Raw genomic sequence first — 19,960 nt, forward strand, 5'->3', positions numbered from 1 at the left:
GGGGGGCACTGTACACAGCCTCCTTGTTCTATACTCGGTGTAACTTTTTTAGTGCCCAACTGATCCAGAAGCTGTAGGAGCCAGCAATGGACTGACTGCTCTTATCGCTTGCAGGAGGCTGGCATTAAAGATATACAGATGTCTGTAAACTGTCACTAGTTTATTAGTCTCACAGTTAACATTCAGACTCCTTTAAAGGTCACACATGTTGCTAGTTTCAAGAGCTATTACTCTATGCAGTGGTGACCAAGATCTGTGGGAACCTACAGGCTGTGGCTATCCTCCAGACCCTGCATAATCTATACACAACCTTGATGGGCGTCTCAGGAGCTGATAACCAACAGATGAGCATAGGGACAAATAAGCTTCCTCCCCTTTCCAAATAGTTCCTGTTACTGCATAGTCCCACAGGTAGCTGGCTCTAGAGCTGACACTCATTTGTGATGGGCATATAGGAGTTTCCACTGTATCTGGACTACGGGATTGTTAGGAACTGACATTACAGTGAACTGTATGCATTGTGTTAGAGTTACACCTCCCACATTCTATTTATCTAGTATTTTGCCAAAACTAGTGTGAATGGGGATTTTACTTATGAAGAGTTTCTTGTCTCAGTTGAGGCCCATCTCTGTCTCGGGGGTCATTTACATTATTGCTGCTGCATCCAACATATGCATGCTGGATGTCAATAGTGCTGACCCAGTATTAACCGTGTTGCTTTGTCTTGGCATCTCCATTGTGGGATAGTTAGACAACCTATTAGACGACCTCCTGTTCCTTAAAACCAACGTAGGCTCTGTACATTACAATGCTTCTGATGGATCCTAATCTTTCAGTAATCATCACTGGAATCGACTTATTGGTAATACCGAAGTCTGTTCCTGAACACAGCACGGACAGTATTGCTTCTTCCACAGGAGAAACCTCAGTCAGGATTTCCTTCTTGCCTAAGGTAGTTCTGCTTTTCACTTCAACCAGAACATTCGCCCATCCCTCTATCTGGCTCCTGTTGACCAAAAATAGACATTTCAGGATGTTTTTGGACTGTAAGATTCTGTCTCAGCTACTGCTTCTTTAGGTGGACTGATTAATTTTGGATGGGCCCCCCAAAAGGGTAGCCCAGCTTCTTTGTCCAACATCTTTTGGTGTATCAGGTGACCATCTTCCCGTTTTATGTTCTTAAGGATTGGGTTCCACCCTTTTCTGTCAAGGAGCAATCTATGACATCTACAGTTCTTTGGCAGTCATGCAACTTTATTTACTTCTTGGCACCTTTTCCCAGTTTGCAAGAATACCACCTGGTCTTCTGTTTCTTATGTTGTACCAAGCGGATACCTAGGCCCGATCTGATCCCAGTTTTCGTTTTTTGGTTCTTCAGGAGGCTAACAGTCAATTCCTGTGTCCCTCAGTGGTGGATAAAGAAAATAGGATAGGATAATTGTACTCGCCGTAAAAATCCTTTTCTTGGAGTCCATTCTGGGATACCGATTCATGCCCTCTGTACTGCTTTTTTGTTGCAAGTCTCCATTTCTCCTGTAGGTGTCAGTATAACCTGAGAGTCTAAAGGTGGCCATACACTTTACAACCATCGCAAGACCTTAGTCTTGCGATGGTTGTAAAGTACTTAAAAAAACGTACGATCTGCCCATCTTGGACAGGCAGATCGTACTTGCGGTCATCGCAAGCCCGCCCCCTTGAGGGGCGGGCTTACGATGACTGTAATGAGGGGCAGGGGTTACGATGACTGCAAACGGGCAGTGTGCGCGGCCCGTTCGGCAGTTGTCGAACCAGCAGGCAACTAACTCGCCGAGAATCGTACGATTCCCGGCGGGTTTTCTAGCATGCTGGTTCGACGGAAGACGTGCGACCGGACAGTAGAAACGGTCGCAAGCCTTCCACACACTGCACGATTCTCGTACGATCGCGGGATTTCAGTGATTCAAGAATGCAGTGTACCTTGAGAATAAGGATTTTACTAAAAATCCTATTAAAAAAACATATGGACCAAGAGAGCCTCTTAGGTTGAGGGGAGGGGGTGTCACATGCAGGTGGACCATGAAGCCCAGAGTTAGGCTTTGAGTTCAGGCCCAACAATTTTCATATATCAGCTATGCACAATTGTGACTTGCATTATAACTTGCATCTTTTTTTTCAACTTTTCTATTCTAGGATGTGCATCATGGAAATGGTACCCAGCAGGCTTTCTATAGTGATCCTTCTGTCCTTTATATATCAGTCCATCGCTATGATGATGGAAACTTCTTCCCAGGAAGTGGGGCTCCTGATGAGGTACTTTTTCAATAAATAAAAGTTCCTCTAATTTCCAGCAGTAATTTATGTAATAGGTTGTGGACATGTATCCTGCAAGTGAGGGCTGATTTGCCATTTAAAGCGTTGGATGTGGGGGAGGGTTAAATTGGAACATGTGAATCTGGGGTGAAACATTTATAAATAGACTCTATTTTGTAATATTTAACCCTTTTGCTGCCAAGCCCTCCAGAACATTTTGCACCTCAGCTGGCCACGCCATTTCTGCAATTTTTCCCATTGTTTTGATTTTCTACTGCTGCGTTGCTGGCGTTTGTAAGAGACCCCCCAAACCATATATTTTCTGAAAGCACAGGCCCGGTAGAATAAAAAGATGGTGCCACTAAATTTGTAGGCCCTGCGATAATTGCGCAAATGTTTCTAAAATTAACATAAAACCGATAAAAATACACAATTCAGTTGATAAAGCACAAAAATTGTATCAGTGCACAAAAACATTTTTGGGGACTAAATCTAAAATATAAAACTGTATTGAGTTAATAAATAAGAAAGATTTTAAAATGTTAAATTGTGCCTTTTTGCGAAAAGGTAAAAAAATGAAGGAACGCAAAACTGTAAATAAGCGACTTATGTTAAAAATCGTTTTTGCGCTGTGTTGATGCTTGTGTTGTGATAAAATGATACAGGCGTATATTTAATTACAACACAAGGTATCGCAATGCTTTGCCATGCGCTGCCACAGTTAAATTATTATTTATTTATTTTTAAAGAAAAGGTTTTTTCTTTTACACCGAGTTTGTCTACAAGGCATTAAAAAAAACCAAACACAAAAAAAACCCTTGCACGACTCTTGTTTTGCCTAAATGTATTTTCTGTTACTACTTTGCAGAGTCATTTGCGCAGAAATGGCCTATCCCATCTACTGCGGACCCTTGAATTTCTGTATTAAATAAAGCAATTTTCATTTCTATCACAAAAGCTGCAGTCCTTTAAGGGACACACTGACCGAAAGATGTAATCGGTGACTCATTCTTTGTACACCATTTTAGGTTTTTTGAGACCTCTTTTTAGACCATGTTGGAATGGGCCTGACTAACAAAACATCTGACCAGGCAACCAGTACTTCCTGGTCTGATTTTATATAGTAGATCAAATGGTTCAAGGTTTTGCTACCTATGTGAGCCAGCGCTGGACTGGCGCAGACACACAGGTCTTAAAATGGTAGACACAAGTCAGGGGCCTCCTTTATGGCCTATAAACATTAATTTTGTTCTCAAGCTAGTTTTTTTCTGTGACATTAAGACCACAGTCCAAAATCACCCTTGTAGATCACGTTCTCAAAGACTGCTGCAGCTTCCGTCTTTCACTAGCTTCTAGGTCAGTCATATTTCAGACCCCTAAATTCACAAAAATTGTTTCTTCAGTTTGCAAAAATAGTTCAACTTTAAATTCACCACACGATTTGTGATGGCAAACAATCTACCAAACACAGATGTGAATAAGTATTTTTAAGTACAAAATCATGTTTTTAATGCACTGCTAACACAGAGAGCATCTATGTAAATGTACAAACACCAAGGAGTACTTAAACAGAATTCACCAGATGCACATGCAAGTTATAATTTTTTTTTTTTCATTTTTTTGCCCCCTTGCAGATTGGAAGCAGTGCTGGTGCGGGTTTTAATGTGAATGTGGCTTTTACTGGAGGACTGGACCCGCCTATGGGGGATGCAGAGTACTTGGCTGCATTCAGGTAAAATAAAAAGTAGCAAGATTTATTTTCTTCATTTTTATGCATATTTTATTGAAGACAAACCACTGCTTGGAATCTTCAGAATCCAACACTTCTGAGAGTGTCGGATTCCTAGTACCATGCAGTGGTTAAATCCTCTGGCGTGTACATCACCACTGTGTCCTGTAGTGATATGGGGAGTTGTAGGAGAAACCACTGAGTGCATTGGGGCACCAGAAATCTAACAAATCTAGCAGTGTCACATTTTGAAGATTCTGCATGCTTCGTCTTTAATAAAACAGAGATCTGTCGTACGGATGGCAGGAGAGGTTTGTGTTAACAATCTTCTTTGTATTGTTTACATTTATAATTTGTAATGCAGTAACAGAGTTGCTTTTATCATTTGGTGTTCTGGAGCAGTTATGAGCATTTAAGGGGTGTCAAGAGACTTATAAATACTTGCGATAGAATGAAGCAGTGAAAAAAGGATAAGTAGAACAGCCCAAGAGCCTGCACCTTGAAAACAACTATACCAATGGAATCTATTCTGCGTAAATAATGAGCTTGGTACAGGGCTATATATTTAGTGTTTTACTTATTCACAAGGCTATATTCACTTTATTCAGGATCTTGCTGACAGCAAGAACATGCATAAAAATTGTTTGTATGCATGTAACATATACATAGGTACAGTCATGTGGTGGCAACGCATATGCAGAATGACCTCCACTGTTAGCCGTTCCTAATCACCTAAGGACATTCTGCCATGTGCCATCCTTGTAGTGTGAAATACTCGTTCAAGGCCAACATGTCAACATTAGTGTGTAATCGGCTACAGAATATTTCGCAGCAGTAGCCAATAGGTTCCATATATGGTGTACGCATATTAATGTTTGCATTGCGTACAAGTGTGAAAAATTTGTAAGTTATGGCCCCCGGGTACGACTTTTTTTTTTTTACACTGCTGAATGCTGCTTTATGCTGTTAGACACGGTTGTGTGAATGGGCCCATAGACTTTTATACTGCTGAATACAGATGAGTACAAAACATTTTATTCTGGCACCCATGTGAATAAGCCATAAGGTTAAAACCTAGGATATCACATATTGCGTCTACAGACAGCATGTTCATTTTAATTCACAGTTGAGGTGTTGCATGCCCATAGGTAATACACATATGGGTAAGTATGTATGTCATTTGTTGAATTGCTTCCCTACATCTGTAGAGATGCCCAACTTTTTAAAATTTTTATCAGTTTGTTGTCTCCTTCTACTTCTGGTTTCTGATATATTTAATGAAATATGTTTAATTAAATTAGTACTAGCATGATAAATGTATTGTTTCTGCTCCTCCTAGGACTGTGGTGTTGCCAATAGCTCGTGAATTTTCTCCAGATGTTATCTTGGTGTCTGCAGGGTTTGATGCTGTGGAAGGACATGCCTCTCCTCTAGGAGGGTACCAGGTATCGGCCAAATGTAAGTACAAATACTTGGCATAGTGTATGTTTATGATAAAGCAAGTTTACATAACATAAAAGCAGTTATTAACCACTTAGAGGGCCCCAAACATTGATAATAGGGAAAGTGGCATGCAAAACTGCATGTCCTGTCAAAAAAACTCCTTTCCCTCTTTGCTAGCACATATATTTAATTTACGGTGCCTGCGGTGGATATGCAGTGCATTGTATACTGTTGCAATCTGTGAAATACTGAAGAGTAGAGCCTAGTACAGCACTAGGCAGCAGTAGTGGTTAGCACTTCTGCCCTCCAGTTTCCCCCACAGTCCAAAGACATGCTGTTAAGTTAATTGGCTCCAGTCTAAAATTAGCTGTGGTATGATATTCTACATAGTGCGGCCAAAATTTCAGCCTAAGCATTTGTTCCAATAGCGATTTGAGTCCACAGGGGGGGAAATAAAAATAAATAACCCCTCCCCATTTAGGGCCCTGTCACATCATATCCAGTGGGGTTCGAGCCTGGAACGCACTGGATGCATAGATCAAGCCGGGCCGTGTTCTAGGGCGGGAGAGGGCATGGGGGTCCCATTCATGTGAATGTCACCACAGGCACACCCCATGCCTGCAGTGCGATTGCCCGCACAGGGCTGCCCTATTTTCCTATGCAGTGCGATCTGACAAAAATGCTGCATGCACTAATTTTTTCCAATCGCGCTGCACCATAATGGAGGGCATACCTGTACCTCGAGTTCCGGTGCGGGCGATTGCAGTGCGGACGTGTCTGCAGTGCCATTGACATGAATGGCACCGCCATGCCCCCTCCCGCCCCAGAACGCGGCCTGGGTTGATCTATGCGATCAAGTGCGTTCCGGGCTGGAACCGTGCCGGAATGCACTGGATATGGCATGACAGGGCCCTAACACAGGCCCCAACAAAGATTTTAATGATATACACAAACATACTGTACTTTTTCAACATCTTCCTCTGAATCAGTAAAAATTGAAAAACCTTTTGGCCCAAAATAGTTCCAACATTACTGGTCACTAATGGGTAATAAGCTGTTTGGCTGTAAGTGACTAACATCCATTTTTCAGCTAAAAATATAACATTTCAAACATTTTACTGACTGTAGCAGAGTGGACAAGACATTTTATTTAAGTAGACTACATTGTCCAAATTCCCCTTTTCCTGGTGACAATCTTACATCACTAATTTTAAACCTTCTTTTTTTTTCCCCCCCTTTTAAGGGTGTCTTTTACTTGTAACCTTTTATTTGTTGGAATTTTTTTTATTAATCCATAAAACATCATGCACAAAAAATGCAGTGATAAAAGCTAACCATATGCAGGTTTCTGTTGAATATATAATTAAATTCAGCGACGCCTCTGGTATCCCACTGTAACTCCGCTTAGTGAGGGTAGAGAATCTGCTTGACAACAAGGCAACTAGCATTTTTAGAGTGGGATCAGCACTGACAGCTAGTGTATTTCTCATATTACAGGCTTTAAATGCAAGCCTATTTCCATGTTCTTTGCCTGCTCTGCGGAAGTGTGAAATTGCTACGTGATTTTGAAGCATATATTCAGACATGGCCTTGAAACCAGACACATGTATCTTCATTTTTTAGGAGCATATGGTGAGAATTCGAAGTATAACATTAAAGTGATAGCTTAAAATCCTTGTGACTTTACTATTTCAAATGCTGATGAAATATCTTACAATGGATGCTGCTACTTGTTGTTTGAAAGTTTTAGTTTCCTGCAGAATCAGCTGATCTCCTGACTACATGTCCTGGCTTCCTGTTTGAGAGTGATTACTTTCTCAAGCAGAGTGCTATGTAGTCACCCTTGTGTGTGATAGTAAGCAGTGTGTGTCTCCACAAACACACAGGCACAGCAAGGCAAGCCACTCTCCTCCGCCCTGCTCCCCACTCCTTCCTCCCTGCTCCCTCCTCCAAGCTAGTAGATACAGATGCTGGAAACTGTCCTGTCCTTTTGTGATCTTGTATTGGGACTGGAAGTTCCCAATACAAGATCACAAAAGGACAGGACAGTTTCTGGATTCATTATTGAAAAATGTTTGAGCGTTTAATACTACTTTAAAGAAAGAAAAGAGAATACTGGATCATGTATTGGATTCTTTCCAACCCTAACCCATTGCGCTTACTATGTTGTGATCGGGGGGCTGCTGCACATAGTGATCTGTTTTGGTGTCTTTTCAAGCCAGTGAAGGAAGCATATTCTTTAGGCTGGCTTCTAGTAGTTTGATGGTTTGGCTTATTTCATTCACACTGTCTTATTTCTTTCCTGTGCTGTCCATCCCTTTTCTATTCGTATGTTTTATTTTCTGATATAATAGATCATGCTGAGAGGAATATCAAGTGGAGCATAAGTCATTTTCAGGAGCATTGTAGGGAGCATAAATATGAAACCATTGACTTGTAAAGGGGATGTAATAGCTGTGGTCTCTTGCAGTCTCATGTAACGTGTCTACAGCCTGACTGTCTCCTGAATCACATTGTAGTCTCCAATAACTCTATAGCATATCTGCAATCTCTGACAATCTCCTGTTGCATGTCTGCAGCCTCTGATCACTTACTGTGTAGCAAAACATTTATTGAATAATATGTGTGACCCTTTGGTAATGTCTGGGGCTGCACTTGAAGCACCCTATATCAACTTAGTTGACCACCACTGCTTTACGAGGACTGCAGAAAATGTTGCATTAGATTTATAGATGCGCCGTGTATTAGACAAACCTAGCTCCATAGGGCTTATAAGGTGGAGTGCAATATCTGTTGTGATTTCATCATTCTAGCTGGTTCTCACTTGATTTACATTACATTGTGGATTAAAAGACAAAGGGGCTGTTTTTATTTTTTGGTTTTCTTTTTCAAAATAAAACAAGGAATCTGGTTGCGATTTTTATTTTTGCCCAGAATTTAGATTACTCACCATGACAACCTTTTAGAGCTCTTGTTTTATTTTCCTAAGGTTTTGGATATCTGACAAAGCAGCTTATGGGGTTGGCTGGAGGTCGTATTATTCTGGCACTTGAAGGAGGTCATGACTTGACAGCAATTTGTGATGCTTCTGAATCTTGTGTATCTGCTCTACTAGGTAACGAGGTAAGAGTAAAGCAAATTGTTTCAGTGTTTTAAAAGCTCTCTGTCTGTCATCTATTTAAAGCCCACCTACTGGCATCTTTTGGAAATTTTAAGTTGGCCCCCAGGCAAGCTATAAAAATATGAAAGCAGTACTTACATTCTGTTTCCCCTGTAGTTCTTTTTCGCCACTAGATGTCCTTTAAATTGAATGTTACTCAGCATCATTCAACCCAGAAGACTGGTTGCTATAAATGAATGGCCCTAAGGGGACATCACCATGGCGCTATTTGTTCATGATTGCCTGGGCCAGACAAAAGGTGAAGAGGAATAAAACTTCTGAGAAAAGTATTACAATAAAAGCAAAACATACATTGTGGGGGTCCTCCCGGGGGTAAGGGGTGATGATTGGGGGCTTTTTGATATGTGATGAAGTACTCAAAGTTGACGAGATATTCTCGCTTTATATTTTGAGCAGGTACTGCTTTAATATGCAGGAAAAGGCTTATTTTGTTAGCACATTTCATCCTTGTATCAGGAAAGTTTGTGTTAATGAGAGCCTATATATTGGAAAACGTTTTTAATATAACCAGCTAGTTAAAACTAGATTACTGAGTGAGTAATTTCTTTGTGGGAAAAGTAGGAACACCGTCCAGTGTACAGCGACAAATAAATTGCCTGGGCACTGTGGGAAGCACATTTCCCACAGTTTATTGCTTTTATATAAAAATACCTGTTGATCTGCCTGAAATGCACTTGGCTCCTATATTCATGTCACAAGCTGTGCACACGTGCTATTTCTGGACTGACAGCTCAAAAAATTGTGTCATTAGGGCTTATTGGGCTCCTTGAGATAACACGGGCAGATTGTACAAAGCATCGCTAAATTTCTTTCACTATCAACAGGTATTTTTGGCTCATTGAGCAGATATAACCAAACATTTACATTTGTTTATTTGGCAGACCTAGCGGGAGCATATAAGAGAAGTTCATTGTTAGGGTTTACACTTTAAAGCACAGACAATGCTTTCTCTTGAGTTGTGTGCTAACAGACTTTCTTCTGTGTGCTTTCTCCCTTACAGTTAGAGCCGATTTCAGAGTCTGTGCTACAACAGAGACCAAATAGCAATGCGGTGAACTCTTTGGAGAAAGTCATTCAGATACAAAGTAGGTATTAAAGCTGAGTCGAGTGCTTAACTCACAATAATGAAAATGGTTTGCTTTACAATATGCTTGAGTCTGCATGTCTTGCCCCTTTGCAGGATTATATTCTACCATTTATCTTGCTCAGCATTACCCTTGTTTTTGGGTTGTGCGCAACAACCACTTGTTTATATAGCCAGGCGTCTGTTACAAGCCCTGTATTTCTCATTTCTTTAATAGTAATCTGGGAATCTAATTGATTTGGGCAACACAGCTCTTCATTTGCACAGTTTGGGAAATGGGGAGTTTTAGTTGCATTTATTTTGAACATATCAATTGAAAGATAAGCGATAAGGAATGCTTTTGATTTTTGGGATTGCAGATACTGAGATACTCGCTGTGTTGATTCTCTTTACTGTGATCTGATAGACAGCCTATAGTGATGCTGTTTTTGCCTCTTTTTATTAGAGAGAAAAGACAGTGCTGGTGCTATAGCTGTATGCAGACAGAATGTTGTTTACATTTGCATACCTTTGGTTAATTATCCATTGCTTTACACAGGGTCATATTCTTATCAGTCCTTTAGCTCAAATATATGTTCCTATGTATTGGGAGGAAACTGGACCTCCCAGAGAAAACAGACACATGCAGGGAAAGCATACAAACCTTAGACCCATTGTGTTGCCAGTGGAATTTGAATTTAGTCTTCTTGTAGGCTTCAGTACGATCGTTAGATTTTCAGTTGTTTAAAGTGAATGCGTAGAAACTACAAATGAGTACATGCTAATTCACCCTGTCCACGAGCAATCATGCGATTTATGAATCCTGATTCTCTGCGTTCATGAGTTGAATGATTTCGCACAGATAGTACATATATGAATGCACATGTTTTAGACCAATTATGGGCTAGTAAAGAGTGTTGCGCTTTACCACAGGAGCATGCCTCATCTGCTGTTGTCTTGTTTTTTGCAGGTGAATACTGGCCATGTTTGCATAATGTTTCTTCTACAGTCTCCTATTCTCTTGTCGAGGCACAGAAATGTGAGAATGAAGAAGCCGAGACAGTGACAGCGATGGCATCCCTGTCTGTGGATGTCCGTCCAGAGAGAAGGTGAACAATACTACATTACATTGTTGTGTCCAGTATCTCGCTGGTTTTAGGAGATTAAAAAATCTATTCATGATTAATAATAGCACTGGATGTGTGGTGTTGCCTCCAGAGACACACTGAGAAGATCTACAACCTGAAGTTCTTTAATCTCCCCTTACTGCTCTAGCTGTCCAGGCAGAGGATCAGCAAAGGAATAGAGAAATGAAAAGCTCCACCTTGAGACCCTCTTGGCAAGTGTAGATGCACTTCTTCACTTCCAAGCCCTAGGATAAATAAAACATGAATTGTCCATTCACACCATCTGCATTGGAGTTGCGCTGGCCATTGTTTCCAGCGCGGCCCCAACGCAAGTCAAGGCAATTTGCCTTGCCATGGATGGTGCCCATTCACACCATCGCGTTGCGTTAGGAACGTGGTAGTGTGTACTGAAAAAAGTAAAGCATGCTTTTTCTTCAACGCAGCGCCTTGCACTCCACTGTGTCCGTAGAACTTAATGACATATCACTTGTGTACACAGTGTGATGCACTGGAATCAGCGCTTCAGCAGTGTCCCGGGGCACTGCTAATCGCACAGCGTCTGTTGTGAATGGGCCCTAAAGGATTTCTGTGAAGCCATAAAAATAGGAGTTGGCACTGCTGGCTAGGTTTAAAATGGCAAGCTCTTGGTAAGTCAGTGGTCCAAAACAAATACGTACTCTCTAGCTCTCCTGACACCTGATATTCACATGTTTGGCCAGATAGATGAGGATGACGGCCTCAGCGTTGGCAACAATCAAGACAGGTCAAAGATGGCAACTGCCATATTTCTGTCTTGACAAGTTTAATATCACCCAGAGGTTTTGATTGAGGTAGAGACTGCAGGGCCTACATGGCTGAGAACAGCAGAAAGATATCATCCCACATTATCCAATGCTGTGACCACCATATTGGGTTTAGAAGTTAAATATCAATTAGGGATGCACCGATTTATCGGCCGCCGAAACTAATGCCGAAAGTGCCATTTTCTGGCCGATACAGTGGTGTATCCGTTTTTTCTCTCCTCCCTGCTGGGCGCTGCTCTGTGTCCCAGCGGGGGGGGGAGATGAACTGTGACAGCCGGCCTAGAGCTATGGGCAGCCGGCATCTCTCCTCCCACACCGCTGAGCCTCCTGTCACAGATCAGAGGAGAGCGGTGTGAGCGGAGACAGCCAGCGCTGTCACAGGAGGCTGAGCTCTCCTCCTGCACTGCCCCGCCCAGCCTCCTGTGACAGCTGTCAGAAAGGCGAGCCAATGCAAACACTCAGTGATCGCTGAGTGTTTGTAAATAATTGAGGACAGAGTATGCTTGCTATATCAATTATGAATGAATGGTTGTGGTTATAGTAAACATACTATGTTCTCATGTTATGAATGTACAGGAACACTCAGTACAGAGGATTCCTGTTCATTTATAACTGGGGCTGCAGAAAAAGAGATTGACGACTCTGTGTCCCCAATCTCTTTTTCTATTTGAAAAGGGAAATATCAGGGGTCTATATATATATCCTTGATATTACCCCGTAGCCCCTAAAGGTAAAGTTAAAAAAAAACAAAATATTTAAAAAAAAATTAAAAAGTTTATTAAAAGTAAATAAAAATAAAATATTTTTTAAAATTTGAAAAAGTTAAAATAAAAACATTTTCGGTTTCGGCCTGACATTTGTTTTATTTCGGTTTCGTTTCGGTTTAGAAATTTGCATTTAGTTTCACCTCCAATATCACCTGCTGACGTGAGTTCTCTATACCATACAATGCTGGGGAAGGATGAAAATCTCAGAATTGTAATCCTGTCCCATTCCAGTTCTTCTTTAAATGCATACTATGTAGTTTTCATTGAATGACTGTAATTTTTTTTTTTTTTATTCATCTCTTCCAGAACAGAGGATGAGCCGATGGATGAAGAACCCCCTCTGTAGCAGAGGGACTGGTCATTGTCTGTTGTTTGATTCCATAACTTTGTTGGAGGTCGAGCCCTCCAATTTCTCCGCCTGTGCTCTGTCCCCAGGAAGACGAGCAGCAACATGGATGTAAAGAACTATGTGTACATGACATCCACAGACCCGCAAAGCGAGGCACGCTGTGCTCTGCGCGGCCATACTGTGCCGTTCTTGGTTACAGCAGGCACTGCTCCACCAGGAGCCACTGGCAGCTCTTGCCAAAAATCTTATTTTCTTTCATGGTTTTTAACAGAGACTAATTCAAAGAAAAACAAGGATCATAAGTGACCTCTTTTGGGGGCCTCGTAAACCGTTTTGGTGCTTAAACACTCTGCAGATTTACAAAGAGTCTGTGTGCGCTGAAGGGAGGGTGGCCGTGCTGTACGGACACTTGTGTAAACCACTCGGTTTAGCCTGTTTCTTGGACATTTCTCTCTTACAGGGGAGTTATACAGTGGGTGGAAGATATCCTCTGAAGCCTGTTATTACTAGGACAGACTTTTCACTCTGCAAGAGAAACAGGAGGAAGGATTGTGCCTTGTCCATGGTTGGAATACATTTTTTCCATTTGAATGGTTTATTCCTTTATTGTTTCTTAAGTGTGAAGGACTTGCCTTAAAATTGAAACACAACCAACAGAAGATGTTTGGAGTCATAATACAGAAACCCTTGTGTCCTCTCTTGCTGTGAAGTGGAGTGTTGATGACTAGCAACAGTCGTCTTTTTTAATTTTTTGTTCTCCCCGTTTTTTTATTTTTTATTTCTCTAAACCAAGTTGCATGTCGTATATGTACGATCAATGGACTGTCTCCTCCACTCATGACCTGGGCTTTCCAAGCAAAACTTGAACCACAAATGAGAATTTGTAGGTAGAATTCTACCAAGTGGAGATAGAGGATTATGGCCTCTTACCGTGCAGGAAGCATGTCCGGGCCTGCCTGCTCATTTTTTTTAAATGGCTGTTGGTTTTTTTTTATTTTATTTTTATTATTCTGTGTAAAATTGAACCAGATTGCAGGCAAACAGTACATTTCCAGTTCCCATTTCAATTTTTGATTTGTTATTTTTGATTTAAAGTTTATACATGTGTTTATATTTTTGTAATATATTTTCTCATGATGACTACAATTTTTTTAATTTTTTTTTTTCAAAGAGCATTTTTTTTTTTTCTAAGAGTCTTTCAGGGGATTATTTTAGATTCCATTTGATATCCTCTGATCTTCCCACCGAGACTTCCTATATGTATCCTTTATATGGGGGTGGTGACAACGGCAATGTCCTTATTGCAACTAAACTATTGAAAGGACAACCATAAAGACTCTTCTGATTGTATCTTTGTAACAGGTACCTCTTACCTCACTTGTTTCCAGATCAGAAAGAGCTGTTAATAGGACTTTAATTACTTTAAGGAGACCAATAATGTACTGTATGTGGGCCTTGCTCCTGGGATTGCATGGAGGGAGCAGGGTGCGCTCAGTCTTGGATATAACCTCAATATAGCACTTATTATCCATGCTGAGAGTTGTGGCTGAATTTCCAGCAGCATGTGACTCGCACCCATTGCCTAACAGATTCCTAGGGTGAACACCATCACTGTTAAGGGAACAGCATGTTACTGCCTTTTGGCAGTTTTACTTGTTCCCTGGCAGCTTGAATTTGGCTGCATTTTGAGTGGTTTTTCTAGGGGCTGTGCTGCAGGCTGCACCTTGACATATGTTGTTTCCTGTACTGGCAACACATGGTGTGTGTTGGAGTAATAGCCAGGGGGTTTGTGGAACCCCCCCTCTTTCCCCTTCCTCTGAGTGTTGGGACCCTCACATTGTGCCCTTACTGTGTATATATATTATTTTTTTTTCATTGTCATTTTGTAACTACACTACAGCCTGTGACTGCACAAAACAGCACCGCACTGCACCAAACGGTCTCTTTATTTCCTGTCACACTGTGTGTGTTTTTTGCAGTCCCATCCTCCCCATCACACGCTCCCAGTTTTCTGCAGTCCGACTTTCAATCTATTTGCAGACTTTTTGCATCCTTTAATCATGTATTTGTACTCTTGACACTCTATTCTGGAATTTTAGAATTTTGGGTCTTGACTTGGTCTGTAATTTGGCAAATAATCAGCAACTGCATGTTTAGTGCTTTCCTAAGGCATGTACACATAGCAGCAGGTATATGCCCTGGACCTGCTTTGAAAGGTGCATACATGATCATATCATTTTTATTTTGCGATACCTGTTTTTTCAGCTGAGTGTTTCAATTTTTGTATAAAGTTCTAGTGAAATTGGACTTTATAGTGTTCTAGAAGTTATCATTGTGACCCTAAAGTCAAAACTGAAAAAAGTCTAGGTAGTCCACCTTCATTCATAAGGCACCTTTCAGAGCATGATATGTTGGTTACTATAGTGTCAAAGTACCCTTTATAGCATGAGAAGTGGGACATAGCTTGCCATATTGGCTGAGTCTTTTGGTTTCTTCAGTTAAGCTGCAATTGGAAAAGTAGGATGGTTTCTCTGGTGAAGATGGAGGTACAGTTGGGACAGATGTGTTTCGAATATTACTGTTTTCACTATGAATTTTCATTCCTTGTGTGAATTATTATTTCTCTTTATTAAATATATAAATAGCCTGCACACTCTACCATCCCACTCATTCCATGTTTTCCACGGTATATCATTTTGTGTGTGCAAGGGAGGGGCCACACTCCTATTTCTGGGCATTGACCTCCCTATAAAGAAAATTTTAAAAAATATATATATATAAAGATAATTATATATTAAAAAATATATATGAATCTATTTTTCTAGATTTTACTATATACTTTTGAGGTTGCATGAATCAAGCACAGCTCGTCCTATACTGTGTAAATGGGCAAGCTGCTGTGCTGGGCAGAAAGAATGTTGGCAGGGGATCTAATATGCAGTTCATCCTCTGAGCCTCATATTGTGAAGGACACTTTTTTTTTTTTCTTTTACATGGATCAATCTCAAAGTATTATGTTAGGCTGAGAGTGCGTGCTTTTTTAGGAAACAGAAAATGTAAGCAAAATATATTACCTGATCTCCATGTTTGAAGATCTACATGCCATGAAATAACAGCTTCTCTTCCTTTTCTCTATACAAAGTCCTTTTTCGGTAGAAGGCAAAAAACTGTAATGTGTGGAGTGGAGAGGAACTGGAGTGTTTAGGGTTCTTGAAGATGTTTCTGCGTGTTGGACAGGTGAAAAACAGTTGTTTTTGGAAAGGAAAGGACCTGGATTGTTCATGTCAGGAGGCGAGAGAAGAGTATTGGACCCCATACATGCTATTCACATCAGTTTGAGAGTACAGAACTCTCTGAATCCTAATTGCAGGCTGTCTCAGTCGTTGGCAGTTGTTAGTAAGGTCGGCTGTAAAGGGAGCTGGTAGTGGCAGGGATAGACTTGGAGGAACAGCTTGTTTTGTGAATATCACCTTCAAATGCACATTCCCAACTAGTGTTTTGTGTACCCCGGGATGGGATTCTTTTAATAGTTTCAGTGGGTACTTCTGCTTAATAAAGTCCACTGAAGAATTTATAGTTTTTTATTTTCACATATTTACCAAAACTGATTCTTTGGGTAGCCATGTTTATTTTTTTGATAAACCCCTAACCCACTCAATCTCATTGTATACAGCAAATTTTGGCTCATCATCCTCCTTCGGAGTCCTGCCCAGGGTGTCCATTACGGTTTACCTTGTGCAGTGTTCTGAGGGCTTTATGATACGTTGTGCATGTTGAAGCTTGGCCATAGAGGATGACAACCATCTGCATCAAGCACCATTGGTGGTCATTGTTCTTTATGGCTGTGATGGTACGTGCCTTGTGCCAGAGTCATGGTAGCACTGCATAGTGTAAACACGCTGGTCCCTGGGCAGGCAGTGAGGTCTACATTCAGATGTATACTGATAGTTTATAATTTAAAGAGAAGGAAGGGGCTGGGGGGGGGATTTGTAGCTTTAAAATACAACAGCCCTTTAAAAATTTGAGCGACTGAAAAACATAAATACACTATTTGGGGGTATTAGTAGGGATGATCATTTTGTGGGAATCTGGCCCTTTATTAGAAAGGTAATAGGTTCATAAAGTTAAAAAATGCTGCTCTAGTAGAGAAAAGTATTGCTGTGTCAGTTTAAACTGTGCTTCTGACTAGATAAAAGATTTGCACAGATAATCTTAGGTATATAGTGATATTACCAATATATGCAAACAAAGTCTCAGGATTCTTTAAGCACAGTCAGAAAGGTTCTCCTATGATTTTAGTCATAGGTGAAATGGCAATAGCATTGATTAAATCCTCTCCCTTTCCACTGGCAACAGTGCATTCCCCTAAATGTTCAGTGTATAATACATGAAACATCTGGGATGCATTTGGGGAAGTACCATGTGGTATCTCCTGAAGTACCAAGGCGGTCACCTGCAAATAGGATAGAATGGAATGCATTTGCTGTATAATAGTGTGAATGGGGCCTAATCAGAAATATAGTTAATTAGTATTGCATTCTCAAGCCTCCCATGATGTGTGTAGATATATTCTTTATTTTAGTAATAGAACACTATTAAAGGGGCTTGTAGTAGTGCAAGCTGCAGCCCTGTGTAAACACTGTGTACCTTATGTCAGCCTTCAGAGAATCAGTCAGGCATGTCCATTTCGCATGTCCTCTCTGCCATATTGCTGGAAGTTCTCACACTGTTCCTGTAGTCTACTGCTCTGTGGTATATATTTTTCCAACAGTGATGATGACGTTTTCAGGCAGTGTAAGCATTATCGTGTTTCCACTCTGAGGCATGTAGCAAATTCTCCCATTGTATCAACAAGTGGCCATCTTGTGTTTAATATCTCTAATATTTTTTTGGAGAGTGCCATGGGAGTGGGTGTAGTCTTGACAGTCTCTCGCTTTCTTTTTTTTTTTAGACTGTAAATACAGACTATGTACCTTTTTTTTTTTTTTTTTTTTTTTTTTTTTTTTTTTTTTATTTTTTTTCAGCTGTAATTCAAGATTTTTTCCCTTTTTTTTTTTTTTTTTTTTTTTGTTTTTTTTTTGTTTTAACCCTTTTGCTTGGTGTCACCACAAGAAATAATGGTGAAGTGGTGCAGGCGCCCCTTATTTGGAATTAATTTGATCATTCCCAGCATCCTCAGCCCTGCAGTTCTCTAGCACTTGTTATCTGTCATAATAGACACTGAACATATAGCCTGTTTTCATCTCTTCAAGTTCAACGGTAAAGAGCTGCCACCAGTGTCTGTTTACTTCAGAGGTGACCCTCACATAGCAGGCAAGAGCAACTGCTGCCTTTTATACAGGGGTGTCTACATGCCCACCCCACGCTGCCAACGCACTGTGTTTTGAAGGAAGAAAATACATAAACCTGAAAACTTTACAGCAAAAAAATAAAAAAATTGAAAAGAAAAACCTCCAGCGAGAGCCGTTTTGTATTCTGCGCCCTCAAGAGGCGGCTTCATATAGTACAGACTGGAAGAAGGGATCACACATGTGTCTGGAGTGTGACTTTCCATATTCTGGTGGTGAGACTCTCATGTATATAGATATATATACATAATATATATATAAAAGTAAGAATATAAACTTAGAGAATTTGATGCATTGTTTACCGGGTCCTTAAAGCAGATCCGTCATGACCGTTTTATAACGATAAATCCTTTGGGACATTTTACATTCACCTGCGTTTTCTTTGGTCAGGTTTCAGCCCATTGTTACAGAGATTCGGGCTCTTTATCTGCCACTTTTCTGTTCCTCTGCAGGAGCTGAACACTTTTTTTATTTTTTTTCCTCTTTCATTTTGTATTGTTTGCCATTTTTATCTACTTTTTCCACTGATTGACTAGGTCTTTATTTTATTTTTCTTTATTTTCTGTGACAAGGATGATGGATTTGAACTTTCTTAGCAGTGCAGTATTTTCTACCACATGATGGCAGCGTGTTACTCTTGTGATGTAAATAAAACAAATGTTACCTACTGTTGGCTCTTTTGTACTTTTTTTCAAAATGACTAATTAAGACTATATAGGGGTTCAGGGATTAAAGTCAAACTCCAGGAACAACATGTAGTCACACATAAGTCGTTTTGGATTTACTGATGGAAAGAAGAAAAAGTCCAGAGATTTGTGACCAGTAGTATAAGATTTAAAGGATACCTGTCACTTGGGTAAGGTTATTGTCATTAAGGTTGAAATACCTAAATAAGAGAATATCTACACAGTTTATCTTCTAGAATGCACTGGTAGCCTCCTAATCCAGAGCGATCTGTTGTCAAATATCAGCTTATCACCCTTTTGAAACTGGAAACCCAGCAGCGATGCTTGCCCCTCTGTTGCTTTTAGGTACCCAGGGGTAGGAGGGCATTCTGCCATAGGATATTAGGCAACCCTGGTATTGGTGGGCACATCTGGTTGTCTGCTTTTCTGTCCTCAGGATAACTTTATATAGTGGCAAGTTTGATTTAACCCTTTCGCTGCCAAGGACGTACGGAGCTACAAAAGTGCTTTCAGCTGGCCAGCTCAGTATGCCGTACGGACCTGGCATTTACAGTTCTACTATAAGCTGATAGTTGCTTTAGCGACCATCAGCTTATAGTAGAACTGTTCAGCAGACTGTCCCCTTTAAATTAATAGCTGTCATCAGCGGCTCACAAGCCGCTGATGACCACTATTTTCAAAAAAAATTTTTAACATAAGTTGCTTATTTACAGTTTTGCGTACCGTAATTTTTTTACCTTTTCGCAAAAATGCGCAATTTCAAATTTGCAAATATTTGTTATTTATTAACTCAATACAGTTTTATCTTTTAGATTTAGTCAGAAAATTATTATTTTTTGTGCGCTGATACTGATTTTAGTGTGTTTTATCAATTGAATTGTGTATTTTTATCGGTTTAATATTAATTTGAGAAACATTTGCGCAATTATCGCACGGCCTACAAATTTAGTATCACCATCTTTTTATTCTACCGGGCCTGCGCTTTCAGAAAATATATGGTTTGGGGGGTCTTTTACAAACGCGAGTAACGCAGCAGTTGAAAATCAAATCAATGGGAAAAGTTGGCGGCATCTGGAGCCTCTCATCCCTGCCTGGAGCCGCTCCAGGCAGGGATCTGTGACTCCATGGATCCCCGCTGCTGTCCCCCGCTTGTAGGGGCTGTGGCAACGGGGATA

The 19,960-nt window shown here is 40.5% G+C and overlaps 1 protein-coding gene and 1 long non-coding RNA gene across 2 annotated transcripts in view; both read left to right on the plus strand.

The window, feature by feature from the left end:
- HDAC4 (histone deacetylase 4) overlaps positions 1 to 15,784 on the plus strand; it is a 126,954-nt gene extending 111,170 nt beyond the window's left edge. The window contains exons 20-26 of the mRNA XM_018564627.1: positions 2,170 to 2,289; positions 3,924 to 4,021; positions 5,358 to 5,476; positions 8,451 to 8,584; positions 9,643 to 9,727; positions 10,676 to 10,814; positions 12,709 to 15,784. Of these exons, the coding sequence (XP_018420129.1) occupies positions 2,170 to 2,289; positions 3,924 to 4,021; positions 5,358 to 5,476; positions 8,451 to 8,584; positions 9,643 to 9,727; positions 10,676 to 10,814; positions 12,709 to 12,748 (735 nt within the window). The 3' untranslated portion in view covers positions 12,749 to 15,784. The remainder of the gene's footprint in view (positions 1 to 2,169; positions 2,290 to 3,923; positions 4,022 to 5,357; positions 5,477 to 8,450; positions 8,585 to 9,642; positions 9,728 to 10,675; positions 10,815 to 12,708) is intronic.
- A 1,066-nt stretch (positions 15,785 to 16,850) lies between these two features.
- The window catches only part of LOC108793622, an 11,255-nt gene continuing 8,145 nt past the window's right edge, over positions 16,851 to 19,960 (plus strand). Inside the window, exon 1 of the long non-coding RNA XR_001941652.1 lies at positions 16,851 to 17,023. This is a non-coding gene — a long non-coding RNA (uncharacterized LOC108793622). The remainder of the gene's footprint in view (positions 17,024 to 19,960) is intronic.

Source organism: Nanorana parkeri, unplaced genomic scaffold (assembly GCF_000935625.1).
Source record: "Nanorana parkeri isolate BGI_ZX_2015 unplaced genomic scaffold, ASM93562v1 scaffold765, whole genome shotgun sequence".
Classification (NCBI taxonomy): Eukaryota; Metazoa; Chordata; class Amphibia; order Anura; family Dicroglossidae; genus Nanorana; species Nanorana parkeri.